The following is a 13,278-nucleotide window of genomic DNA, read 5'->3' on the forward strand; positions in this document are numbered from 1 at the left end:
GACATTCTGTTATTCCCCACAGAGATCTGTTCTGTTGTTTTTGATCCAGATGTCTGGAGAGTTAAGATCTGGCGGGTCCATTTAGTACAGGAGGGGAAGAGCATGTTGTGAGCGAAGGTTAGAATGGGGCAAGCACTTCCACTTTGCCTATTATCTGTTTGTTATTTTGATGTGGCCAGCTTTGCTTATATTTTTATTTTGACAGCCTTGATCTTTAGTCGCCCAAGGTCTTCTGAAATGGGAGCGCCCAAATAATAAACAATATTATACTTGCAGAGCCAGTTTGGTTAGTGGTGTAAAGGCGGCAGGCTCTAGAAACTGAGAGGCTTAAGAGTTCTAGTCGGGTGTGTGAGGCACAAAGCCAGCTGGGTGATCTGTGGCCAGTCACTCTCTCTCGTGACCCGACAAATGCGCGCATGACAAAAGCGCGCCGACAAAACCACGGCAAGAAAACCGCGAGGTCAAAATCGCGCCGACAACAGCGCACCAACAACAGCGCGCCGACAAAAGCACGATTAGGGTTAAGGTATGGGTTAGGGTTAGGGTTATTACCTTGTTTTCGCGTTGTTTGTTGATGGCACGCTTTTGTCGGCGCGCTGTTGTCAGCGCGCTGTTGTGGGCGCGATTTCGACCTCCCTGTTTTCTCGCCGCGGGTTTGTCGGCGCGCATTTGTCATGCGCGTATTTGTCGGTGAACCCTCTCTCTTAGCCCTAGAAGGAGACAATAGCAAGCTACTCTTCCCTCCCTCAAAAACTCTTGCCAAGAAAACTACAAAGACTAGTTCCGGCAGTTGCCAGATGTTTTTTTTTTAAAAAAACACAACAGATTCGAATCTACAAAGAAGCTACTCCCACAAAGAATGGGTTGAATTGTTTCCCAAAGCACCAGAAGGCAAGACCAGAAACAATGGATGGAAACTTAATCAAGGAGAGAAGCAACCTGGAATTCAGGAGAAACTTCCTAACAGTGAGGACAATTAAGCAGTGGAACAGAAGTTGCCTTCAGAAGTTGTGGGTGCTCCATCCCTGGAGGTTTTTAAGAAGAGACTGGACATTCACCTGTCTGAAATGGTATAGGCTCTCCTGCTGGAGCAGAGGTTGGACTAGAACAGGGGCCATTAATCTTCTGGACCTCAGGGACCACTACATTCACAATTTAAAATCCCACAGACTACTAATATGATCTGCCCAATGATCAGCTGTGTAGCTAGGTGGTCATGTGACTGGGTGGGCATGGCCAAATCGTTGTCACTCACATCAAGGGGCACCTTGATGGCCTCAACTTGCCCTTCCCCTCCCAGCCACTCCTCACCGGCATGTCCAGACTCCTTAGGGTCCCAACAGGAAGCAGTTGTTGGAGCTAAGCAGCCACCACAAGAAAGAGTTGGCAAAACAGCTGGCTCCATTCAAATTGGATCTTACCAAGAAGGTGGCTCAGCAGAAGTATCTCACTTGAGGACTACGAGCATAGGCTTTCCAAGTAGACCTGCCGGAGTACAAGGCCAGGGAACGGATCCTGGAGGCTCAGCGGGCTGAGATGGACAGCTAGTTCCAGGCCATGATGCAGTCCCACTGGAACGAGCCCCCACCCCGGCTCTTCATTATCAGCGGCGCTTCCCTCCAGCCTTCGCCCAAAGCCCCACACCTGGAGGCTGAAGCAGACCCCAAGTTGGAATTTCTGCCCCTCCCTCTGCCCAGCACAAAAAGACCCCGAAGGGGGAGACTCTCTGCAGCCACACAAACGTTCATTGCACGTATCCGGCCCGGGGGCCGTAGTTTGAGGACCCCTGATTTAGTGCAATATAAAAAATGCAAATAATTTTTGCCAAATTTTCTCACGCACCACCAGTGGTCCACAAATCACCAGTTGGTGACTGCTGGATAGACGACCTCCAAAGTCCCTTCCAACACAGTTATTCTGTTATTTGTACCCGGAAGTTCTATGCAGCCGTATTCTATTGCAACTTAATTCCTATCTATTTCCGATTGTAGAAAGATACGGTTTGATAAAAAGACCACTGAGATGTCTGGGATCAACGGAATACATTTATTTAAAAGCAATTTTAAATATTAAAAAAGTAGAAATTAACACATACAGTACTCCAACGGTCACATTAAACACATAAGGAAACAAGTGTACTGATGGAAGAGGAGGAGTGTAACATTCAAGAGAGATTTCAGTATCGTCTAGAGTACAATAAGATCTGGGGTTTTTTTTCTTCTTCTACAGGTGGTTGCAGTATGTCATAAAAAAATAAATAGCAATTGCTGTTCAACAGTTAAGATAACACATCGTTTCCAGAACTTACTTCCCTCCCTGGGGGGAAAAACCAAAACAAAACTCAAAAGCAAGCAGGCTTTCCAAATATATCATGAAATGTACAAAATTGCAGATAGTGGCTCTTGAGCTTAAATAGAACCTTGTACTTAAAACTCAAGCTTATATATCATACATTGCATCTTAATTATCCTATGGACTCCTAAATCAAATAATCAGCTCTTGGGTTCCCGATGGAACTCATTTTATTTTTTTAAAAATCCATATGCTACTTCAAAAAGCTTACAAAATAATAGACATTTGACTCTACATCATTTTACACATCTTTATAGGTTCGCTTTTATTTGTGTTTTTTTTTCTAAACATGGATGTTGAGTTTGTTTTTAAGACAATTGAGAAAGCAGATGAGTTTTTCCCCTTCAATGCACTGGAGAGACGTTTAACAATATGGACTGCTAACTTGTTTTTGTTCTAGCGTTTGTATAAACAGCATTGTTTACTAAATGTGATTTAATTTATTAAAAACACTGACATTAGCAAGCAGGCTCACTCATTCATCTTATACCTTTGAACAAAATGTCCATGACCTGGAATTCAATGTTTTGAAAAACCACTTTCCAATAAGAGCTAATAATTGCTTTGCTTTCTTTCATTCATGTTAAAGAGTTCTTAAACTGATTGTATTTTTTTTTGCATGTTAACCCCTCAAATAAACATTGGGTTTTTTTTATTATTATTATAAAAAGGACATATGGCTTTGGCTACGGATGGTTTGCAAAAACTCTTACTTAATGTTTATTTGATTTTAACGTGCAATTAATTGGAGCTCGTGCTTGGAGTGAAATGCATTGTTTTCAGATGGAGTTTCAACAGACTGTGCTAGAGGAAATGAAACTTCGGGTCTTTTGGCAAAATCGCGTTTTTAACCAGTTTCTACCCAGTGAAACTCCAAAATGTGTAAGAAAACACTAGCTCTACTCATTTCTCCCTTCCACAAGGCATATTTATCTGTTCTGAAAATGTTTAGGAAGAAGTCCTTTGGCTCAGCAATTCTCTGCTGTTTATCAGACATTTTTTGTAGGCATCCATGCAAATCTGTAAAAATAATTTTTTTAAAAATGTACTGTCGCTTTAAGGGACCAGCTCCTTCAATTGCAAGGAGTGGCATTTTTTTCCAGGGTCTTGCAGAAATCTCAGAGACAACCTGATTGTGTAGCAGACAGTGGCCATTGCGCAAAAGCCCGAAGCCGCCTTCCAAATTGTGTTTGAAGCATGCACGATCTTAACAAATACATATGTAGCTAAAAAGACTATGCCCTTACTACTTTGATGGGGGGGACCCAAATTGAAGCTGCAGTCAATCATATTTTATGATATTTCTAATAATCACAAGTCCAAACTGGTCCTCCTTATATTATTATTAACTTTGTGGCGGCCAGACTCTTGGCACTCTTCAATTCAAGAAAGAAAACTACTTCCAGATGTTCTTGTGCCTTCTCTTCCCAGCTGCCATTTTTCAGGAAAGGGTAATTTTTATAATTGTTTCGCTAACGATTTTGATTTCTCCAAGCAGTAATACGAGAACGATATTGTGACTCGAGGACAGTATGGCTTAGGTCAAGGGTGTCAAACTCAAGGCCCGTGGGCCGGATCTGGCCCGCAGGGCGCTTAGATCTGGCCCATGGGGCCACCCTGGAAACAGTAATCTGGCCCGCGGTGCCTCTGCCAGCGAAAACGGAGCTCGGGAGGGCCATACACGAGTCCTCCCGAGCTCCGTTTTCACTGGTTGCAGAAGGTTGTCGCAGCCAAAAAAGGAGCCCGGGAGCCCGTTTTCGCTGGCAAAGCACTTGGGCCACCATAGGTGCCCCCGACACAAGTGATGTCATGCTGGCCATGCCCACCATGGCACGCCCCGAGGTCAAACACAACCCTGATGCGGCCCTCAACGAAATTGAGTTTGACACCCCTGGCTTAGGTGTAAGGAAGGCTGAAATCTCCCAATAGCTTCATGAACCAATTACTGTATTTTTCGGAGTATAAGATGCATCTTTTTCCCCCAAAAGAGGGTGAAAATCTGGATGTGTCTGATACACTGAATACAGCATTTTTGGCCTTCTGAAACCCCGCCCCCTTTGCAAAAGTGGATGTACAGAGGGTTCGGGAGTGCAATTTTTTTTTTCTTCAAATTTACCTCTTTAAAATCTTGTTGCATCTTATACTCCGGTGCATCTTATAGTCCAAATAATATGTTAGTTATCCAGCAGACTGGCAGATATTTCGATCTGGGTGGTAAAGAGATCATTGCCCCCCGAAACTGCCCTGCTTGAAGCCAAAAGACAACAGCTGATAAATGTTTTAAGTTCCCGCCTGAACGGAGACGATAAGCACAGATACGAAGCAGCAGCCATGCACGCAGGAATGTACTTTGCAGCAAGACACCCCCCCCCCCCCGAAAGAAATCCTTCCGCCAGGAATCTTGCGTGGTTTCCTTTGCGAGAAGGGAATCATTTTTATTGGGAGACTTTGAGATGGAGCCCGGTGAGGTCAAAGACCAAAGTTACAGAATACGAACATGAACAGGTGGCCTACGCACCGTTAAAAAAAACCCTAGCGGTTTTACCTGTAGCATTAGTGCCTATTTCTGTTGGATGGATACATCGGACACACACACACATACACACACACACACATATATATTTCTAAATGAATACCAAGGAAGGGGATTTCACAAGCTGTCCACGGTGCACGTGGGGTAGCCGGCGACGGACATCGGCCGTTCCTTTGGGGAAAAAAAGGAAACGGTGCTAGCTAGCTACTTCCGAGAATACTGATGTATTATTAAGGATGGTAAATTCTGTACAGCTGAACGGGAGTGAATCGGACTAACAGTTTATTTAGAAAGCTGGCAGTTCATACACACAGACGGATTTTTTTGTTTTCTTAAGTGCTTGATGCCAAGAATGGCTTGAGCAACCCAATAAGGCATGCCAGCTCCGACAATGACCATAATACTGGCAATGGCAAAGGAACGCCTTCTATATACAATTACAGGTATGACAAGCCCTTCGTATGAGCAGGACCGACTTCTCGCCTGGTTAACAGCAGTTTTATATATATATACATCGATATCCACAATTATGCACAGAATTACAGGGATGCAGCAGCTGTCTCGCTTCGTGCTTTAAAGCCTGACTCGCAGGAATGATGTGCAATACTCAAAGGTTTCCGGCTGGAGTTAGTCTGATAAAATGTGGACGAAGGAGACGGGGAAGACGCCTTTCCGTTCTGGCTTTCCTTCAATGTGGCCGATCTGCAAATAAAAACCCAAGGGTGTGAGGGGTAATTTGGCAGGAGGTGCTCTTGCTCGTGTTCTGACCCAGCTTCCCAAATACTACAGACCCTCTGATGTTAACTCATGAATAATTGTCTGCCTCATATATTCATCTCCGCCGCCTGCCTTTTATCCCCAGAACTAGGATGGGGCTTCATTGGCAGCAGTGGTTCTTCTGGCCCAAGGATCGGCCCATGGATTTCCACTGCTCTCCTCTCCTCTGCCTTCAGCACGTCAGGCACTGGACCCAGCTGTTCCTCCTCTTTTTCATCAGCCACCTCCACACCTGGGGGCTGTTGACTCTCCATCTGAGGGCTGACAGATGGCCCAGGCTCTCTCTCTCTCCCTCTCTCTGTCTGTCTGTCTGTCTCTCTCTCTCTCTCTCTCTGTCTCTCTCTCTCTCTCTCTGCCAGCTCCATTCCCTCTTCCCCCTCGGAGCTCTCAAGTGGCCTTGATGCTGACCCTGGACTCCCATGCCTCCTCCTCCTCCACTGATTTGGCTGCTGGAGGGGTTGGTGGCCGATAAGCCACAAAAGCGAGGAGGTAGCGTTTGAGAGGCATCTACCACTGTGTACAGGTAGTCCTCGACTTACGACCACAATTCAGCCCAACATTTCTGCTGCTGAGCGAGAACAAGTTGTCAAGTGGATTATGCCCCGTTGTACAATCAGTCTTGCCACGGCTGTTGAGGAATTACAAGGCTTGGCAAAAATAAACATTACAAATTGTATGGAAAATGGGTGTCCCGAAAAGTCTTCCTTGAAGACTTTTCACTTCTCATGCTTCAGCTCTGACTGGATGGCGGGGAATGGAAGGATTTATGTTCTTTGCAGACAGCTGGTCATTTCTGCCTACAAGGAATATAAATCCTTCCACTTCCCATCGGTGAGGAATCTAAATCCTTCTATTTCCTGTCTGCAAGGAATATAAACCCCCACCATCCAGTCAGAGCTGAAGAACTTCTAGGATGAGAAGTGAAACTTCTTCAAAGAAAAACCAGAAAGTCCAGTTGCCTCTTGAAAAAAAAAGCATCTCTGGGACAATCATGACCTGGATGACTGGATGACATAGATATTGATAATGGGGTTCAGGCAGTGGTGGGTTCTGAATCCCGGTGCAACTGGTACGGTGCAACGGGGCCCAGCGTCCACCACACATATAGTACATGCACAGGGCGCGCATGCATACTTACCACTTGCGACGCTCCAGCTGTTTGGTGGAGCGTTGCGCAGGCTCTGTATGCTCCATGCGCATGTGTGGAAGCGCCGAAGAGCTCAAATACCAGTAAGGAGCATGGGCAGGCAGGCGGGCCCTCCGGAGCACTGCACCGGAATCCGGTACGCCTGTACCGGGGCGTATCAGTCGTAATCCACCACTGGGTTCAGGTCAAATTTCCAGGAGCCAAAAGAAACCAACCTTAGGTTTCTTTTTCCATACGCAATAATGTAAAAACCGCCAATTACGGTTGTATGATTCGTTGAACTTAACAACATCATAGTATACACGTGGCTCAGTGGTTAGAGTGCAGTACTGCAGGCTACTTCTGCTGCCTGCCAGCTGCCTGCAATTTGGCAGATCGAACCTCACCAGGCTCAAGACTGACTCAGCCTTCCGTCCTTCCGAGGTCAGTGAAATGAGAACCCAGATTGTTGGGGGCAATAGGCTGACCCTGTAAACCCGCTTAGAGAGGGCTGTAAAGGGCTGTAAATCTATTGCTATCCATTGTCAGTTCTGACCTGCCCTGACAGCTTCCTACAAGCAAATCAGTAGGGAAACCGGCAGGAGGTCAAAAATAGTGATCATGTGACATCCTCCCTTAATAACACACCCCCCCCCCCATAGTTTACTTAACGACATCAGCCCAAAGTGCCAGAATTTCCATGGTGGTCATGTGATGTTGCATTTTGTGGCTATGTCCCTTAGTGATGGAAACGCCAGTCCCAATTATTGCTGTTTATTAGGACCATTTGTATAAGGTAAAGGTAAAAGTAAAGGTTCCCCTCGCACATGGGTGCTAGTCATTCCCGACTCATCTCCGTTTCAAAGCTGAAGAGCTAGCGCTGTCCGAAGATGTCTCCGTGGTCATGTGGCCAGCATGACTAAACACTGAAGGCACACAGAACGCTGTTACCTTCCCACCAAAGGTGGCTCCTGTTTTTCTACTTGCATTTTTACATTGCTTTCGAACTGCTAGATTGGCAGAAGCTGGGAAAAGTAACGGGAGCTCACTCCGTTACATGGCGCTAGGGATTTGAGCCGCCGAACTGCTGACCTTTCTGATCAACAAGCTCAGCGTCTTAGCCACTGAGCCATTGCGTCCCTGTTGTATACTGCTTCTGTATTATATCATCAAAAGTTTATTTTATTTAACTGTTAAAAGTAGGGGGAAAATACTTACCCACCACTCCTGATCCTCCTCTCCTGTTACAATAATAATTTCACCTTCCACAAACGTAAGCTCATCGTCGTTATCTGCTTGGCAATCGTAGATTGTCTTCACCCTCCTGACTTTATTCCTTGCCTGAAAACAAAAAGCGAACAGGTAACATTTTAGCGAAGATGGAACAAAAATTGTTATTTGTTCGGCTGCTAATTGTAAGCGGAATGGGACAACCTACCGCAGCCAACTTGCCATGGCCAATTGTCCCTGTGGGACAATTTAACAATTCTACTTGATTACTTAAAATAAATAAAAACATATTTTAAGTTTTGCCATGCACATTTTACTCTGTCCCTCCTTCTGCATCTTTTCTTTAATGAAGAAGAGCCGAGGTGGCGCAGTGGTTAAATGCAGCACTGCAGGCTACTTCAGCTGACTGCAGTTCTGCAGTTCGGCTGTTCAAATCTCACCGGCTCAGGGTTGACTCAGCCTTCCATCCTTCCGAGGTGGGTAAAATGAGGACCCGGATTGTTGTTGGGGGCAATATGCTGACTCTGTAAACCGCTTAGAGAGGGTTGAAAACCCTATGAAGCGGTATATAAATCTAACTGCTATTGCTACTGCTATTCTGTTTCTATTCCTATTTTTATTCCATTTCTGCAATATTAGTGTAACTCTTGTCCTGCAATGAGTTTGCCAGGGTAAGTTGGCTGTGGCGAATTAATAGATTAACAGAGTTCTAAGGGACCTTGTAGGTCATCTAGTCCAACCCCCTGTCCAAGCAGGAGATCCTACACCATTTCTGACAAGTGGCAGTCCAGTCTTTTCTTGAAAGCCTCCAGCGATGAAGCACCTACAATGTCTGAAGGCAACTTCTGTTCCATTGGTTGATTGCTCTCCCTGTCAGAAAGTTCCTCCTTATTTCTAGGTTGAATTTCTCCTTGTTCAGTTTCTATCCATTATTCCTTGTCTGGCCTTCAGGTGCTTTGGAAAATAGCCTGATCCCCTCCTCTCTGTGGCAGCCCCTCAAATATTGGAAGACTGCTATCATATTGCCTCTGGTTCGTCTCTTCACTAGACTAGACATGCCCAGTTCCTGCAACTGTTCATCGTATGTTTTAGCCTCCACGCTCCTAATCATTGTGCTTGCTCTTCTCTGCATTCTTTCTAGAGTCTCAACATCTTTTTTATAGTGTGGTGACCAAAACTGGACTTGTCATAGATCCAATTGTAAGACCAATGAGCCTATTCAGATGCAGCCAGAAAATCTAGGGCAGGTTTCTGTGCCACTGAGATGAGGCTGGTCCTCTTGTGGCAAAATCTTTCCACCTGATGATGCAATTGTCTCTTTCGGAACACGCATAGCAATCCTTGCTTTACTGATCATCTAGAAACCTAAAGATTTCTTGCTCTCAAAGCCATCGCATTTTATAGGTATAATTTATCCCGTTGTGCAGGTGTATTTCTGAAATGCTGAATTCATACATATGCCAATAATTCTGCTCAACCAACCAACATACCTGTGCCTGGAGATCATACAAATTTGGAGAATAATTAAGTCCCGCTAAGCACCTGCTTGCCTATTTGTTTTAGGATTACAGATAGTGCTTGCCTTGTGACCACAATAGAGTCCAAAACTTCTGTTGCTAAGTGAAACAGTTAATTTGACTCCATTGTACAACCATTCTTGCCACAGTTGTTAAGTGAATCACTGCAGTTGCTAAGTTAGTAACACTGTTAAGTGAACCTGGTTTTCCCTCTGGACTTTGTCAGAAGGTCACAAAATGGGATCACATGACCCCGGGACACTACAGCTGTCATAAATATGAGCCAGTTGCCAAACGTCCAAATTTTGATCCCTTCACCATGGGGATGCTACAATGGTTGTAAGGGTGAAAGACGACCATGTGCTGTTGTAACTTCTAATGGTCACTAAATGAATGGTTGTAAATCAAGGACTCGCTGTATGGCACCATCGAACACTTCACAAAAGTAGCGCAATAGTGAAGGACAAAGAGAGACCTAACTAGTGGTGGGTTGCAGGCGGTACGCCCCAGTACGAGTGTGCCTGAGTCTGCCCGGAGCACCGGATACCGTTGCAGTATGGTGCTCTGGAGGGCCCACCCATCCGCCCGAGCTCCTTACCTATCTTTTAAGGCTTCCATGCTTCCGTGCACGGTGCATACAGCGCCTGTGCGACGCTCTGTGGAGGAGCTGGAGCCTCGCGGAGGTGCTAAGATGCATGCATGCGCTGCGCGCTTCCATGTGGACAACGCCGGGCCCGTTCCAACCATACCGGTTGGAACGGGATCCGGAACCCACCATTGGACCTAACCCACAGAATCATTAAGAGTTGGACGTGACTGAATGGACATCATCATCATCATCATCATCATCATCATAGCAACAACATTGGCGGCAACATCAAAAGCAGAAGCTATCTACCTACCACGTTTATTTTTCTCGGAAGTGGCACAGGGGTTTCAGCTGACCCCGGGGTCGTATCTCCAGAGTCTTCAGATGCTTGTTTCTGGACCATCTCTTTCGATTGTATCTTTGGGGAAAGATCCATATTGGGCGATTTTTGATTGGCCTCGGGAGGCTGAGATCTGGGGGATTGTTCCCCACCAGGAGATTTTGCCAAAGTTTCTCCTAGTTGTGGCTTTGGAGGGAGGTCCTTCATTTGGGGTTTCGGAGGTAAGTCGGCTAGCTGGGGTTTGGGGGGCAGGTCCCCCAGTTGGGGTTTGGGGGGTAATTCCCCTGGTTTGGGGGCTAAATCTGCAGGTTGGGGCTTCTGGGGCAGATCGATGCAAAGAGAGGCCGACTTTTGAAAGATTTCAGAGTGGTGGCTGGATTTGTCTACTGAAGGAAGGTGAATCGTTTCTATTTTTCGTAATGCCACTGAAACAGAAAGCAAAAACAATGTGAGAATTTCAGATGAAACCTTTCTTCTTTTCCTTCCTGTTTTCGTTAAAACAAACCCCATTTGTCTCCAATGCCATTTTAAAAACTGCCAATTTATTGAGCAGAATATATTGATTTATATTGGGAGCTGCTGACACCAGAAGAAGAAATGATAAGCATGCAGTCTCAAAAGCCCAAATGCAATCTTTTGCTACAGCACAATGTTTTATTTATTTTTTCTTGCAAAGATACTGTTCTGACCGAGGCTTCCCAAGAGCATGAAGCAAACTCCTTGTCCTGACAAAAACCCATTTTATTAATTTACTGCGAATTCTGCTCATTCCCATCCAGCAAAGTCTTTCAAGGGAGGATTTACAGTCACAGACCTTATCTGGCTTGGAGAGCTGCCAGGCCGAAATCTGCAAAACTTGGCAAGGAGCCTTTGAGAGTCATGAATCAATTAAGCGAACTAATTGTCTCCTGCAAACTCCACTCCCCTTTCGCTCCTCTTTTATTTTCTCTGGGAGGGGCCATTCATCGTCCACCTGTGGCCTTACTCCCAAGTTGACCCGTGTTCTTTAGCTGTTTCCTTCGTCTGGCAACGCTGCACATGCTCACACTGGGAAAAGGCTCCAGCTGTTCATCTGCCTCACTGATATCTGACTCCGAAGGCAGCTGATAACTGTCAGATGGCCCTGGCCCCCTCCATGCCTCTAACCCAGAGCCCTCTTCAGAGCCTTCCCCAGATTCCAGGACAGGCCCATCATGTTCCTCCCCAACCTCTTCACTGTCCGAATCTGCTGCCAACTCCACTTTCAAGCCACAACACTCATATTGTCCAGGGTTTTTTGGGGGGAAGTGAAAACCCCTCAGCATAACACATGCTCACATAAAATCCCCTTGAATCAACTTCAACAGTTCTTAATAATGAAATCCTTTCATGGTATTTCCCCTCCCACCCTTAAGTTCTCATTTAACTTACAGCTCTGAGATATTCTTGCGGTTTCCCATTCCAAAGCTAACCTTGTCTGACCCTGCTTAGCTTGTTTCATGATCAGACTTACCTTTCTGAGGTAGTTTAGGAAGCACTCTTGGGCCCAGGGCACTCTTAGCAGACCCGGTGCTGATGAAGAAATACACAAGGGGTTAAATTCTATAATTAATTATACATACATACATACATACATACATACATACATACATACATCTGTGCGTGTGCGTGTTTGTTTGTTCCAGCATAACTCTGGAATGCCTTGAGCAATTTCAACCAAACTTGGTACACAGATGACTTACTCTCTGGAAACAAATACTGTGGGGGTAAGACACTCCTAAAACCCCCGGGGTTGATGCAGCCTATTGTGCCTTAACATGGCTTCTGCTGTACTGCCTTAAAATGGCTTCTACTGTACAGCAGTGGAGTTGCAGTGGTAACGGCTTCACAGTACTCCACAAGGGGGCTCCCTCTGGTAAGGGGGAAAAGACAACATTAGAAATTATGTTTCATCTGGACATTTCCCCCCTACAAATAAATACCTGGGCAACGCCGGGCTATCAGCTAGTAATAATTTTAAAAAGCACATAAATATCTCACCTTGCCTGTTGAGACATCCCTTCAAATTTGTTTGCCGTTTTGGTGGCTGGTGGGCCCAGATCATTACCTAAAAGTAAGAATAATGAACCATTAAATATTTTAAATGCAGCAGCCATGACATTAAATGAATAGAATCCTTAGCAGACGTGGTACAAAGATTTGGATATATATATTCTTATTCTATGACTTAAAGCAAAAGATGTATTGCTTTCCAACACATTATAGGTAGTCCTCGACTTATGACCACAATTGAAGCCAACGTTTATGTTGTCAAGTAAGACAGTTGAGGGAGGACAATTGCAAACGTCATAAATATGAACCGTTTGCCAAGTGTCAGAATTTTGAGCATGTAAACCATAGGGATGCTACAGCAATCATAAATGTGAAAGACGGTCAGAAGTCACTTTTTTTTAGTGCCGCTGTAACTTTGAACTGTCAGTCAAAAATGGTTGTAAGTTGAGGACTCTCATCTAATTTGAGACAATAAAAACCAGGCTGCTAATGGCGAAAGAATATTCAAAATGAAACCTGCAATTCAACCTCATGTCAAAACTCTATTTCATCTACATTACGGGGGACAACCTCGTGACATCACGTTGACGTCACGTGACTTCCCGCAGTGTTTTTTCCCCCCTTCACAGAGCTGGGGTGGACGTAGGCTGCGGGTGACACATCTGTGGGCCGCTAGTTTAACACCCCTGGTTTACATCGTTCAATACTGACTGCATCTCAGAGTCTGTCCGTCTGTCATGACTTTATCTCCATCTCTATCAACAATCGTGTTTTCCCCTAAAT

General features: G+C 45.2%; 1 protein-coding gene across 3 annotated transcripts in view; it reads right to left on the reverse strand.

Annotated features, from left to right (window-relative positions):
- Positions 1 to 4,394: 4,394 nt before the first annotated feature.
- Positions 4,395 to 13,278, reverse strand: part of ASAP1 (ArfGAP with SH3 domain, ankyrin repeat and PH domain 1) — a 174,964-nt gene continuing 166,080 nt past the window's right edge. For all 3 annotated transcript variants that reach the window (XM_032222635.1, XM_032222634.1, XM_032222636.1), the window contains 5 exons: positions 12,484 to 12,550; positions 11,957 to 12,015; positions 10,438 to 10,889; positions 8,007 to 8,129; positions 4,395 to 5,587 (listed from right to left, as the gene is read on the reverse strand). In XM_032222635.1, coding sequence (XP_032078526.1) covers positions 5,513 to 5,587; positions 8,007 to 8,129; positions 10,438 to 10,889; positions 11,957 to 12,015; positions 12,484 to 12,550 — 776 coding nt within the window. In that variant the 3' untranslated portion in view covers positions 4,395 to 5,512. The remainder of the gene's footprint in view (positions 5,588 to 8,006; positions 8,130 to 10,437; positions 10,890 to 11,956; positions 12,016 to 12,483; positions 12,551 to 13,278) is intronic.

The sequence above is a fragment of the Thamnophis elegans genome, chromosome 8 (genome assembly GCF_009769535.1).
Source record: "Thamnophis elegans isolate rThaEle1 chromosome 8, rThaEle1.pri, whole genome shotgun sequence".
Classification (NCBI taxonomy): domain Eukaryota; kingdom Metazoa; phylum Chordata; class Lepidosauria; order Squamata; family Colubridae; genus Thamnophis; species Thamnophis elegans.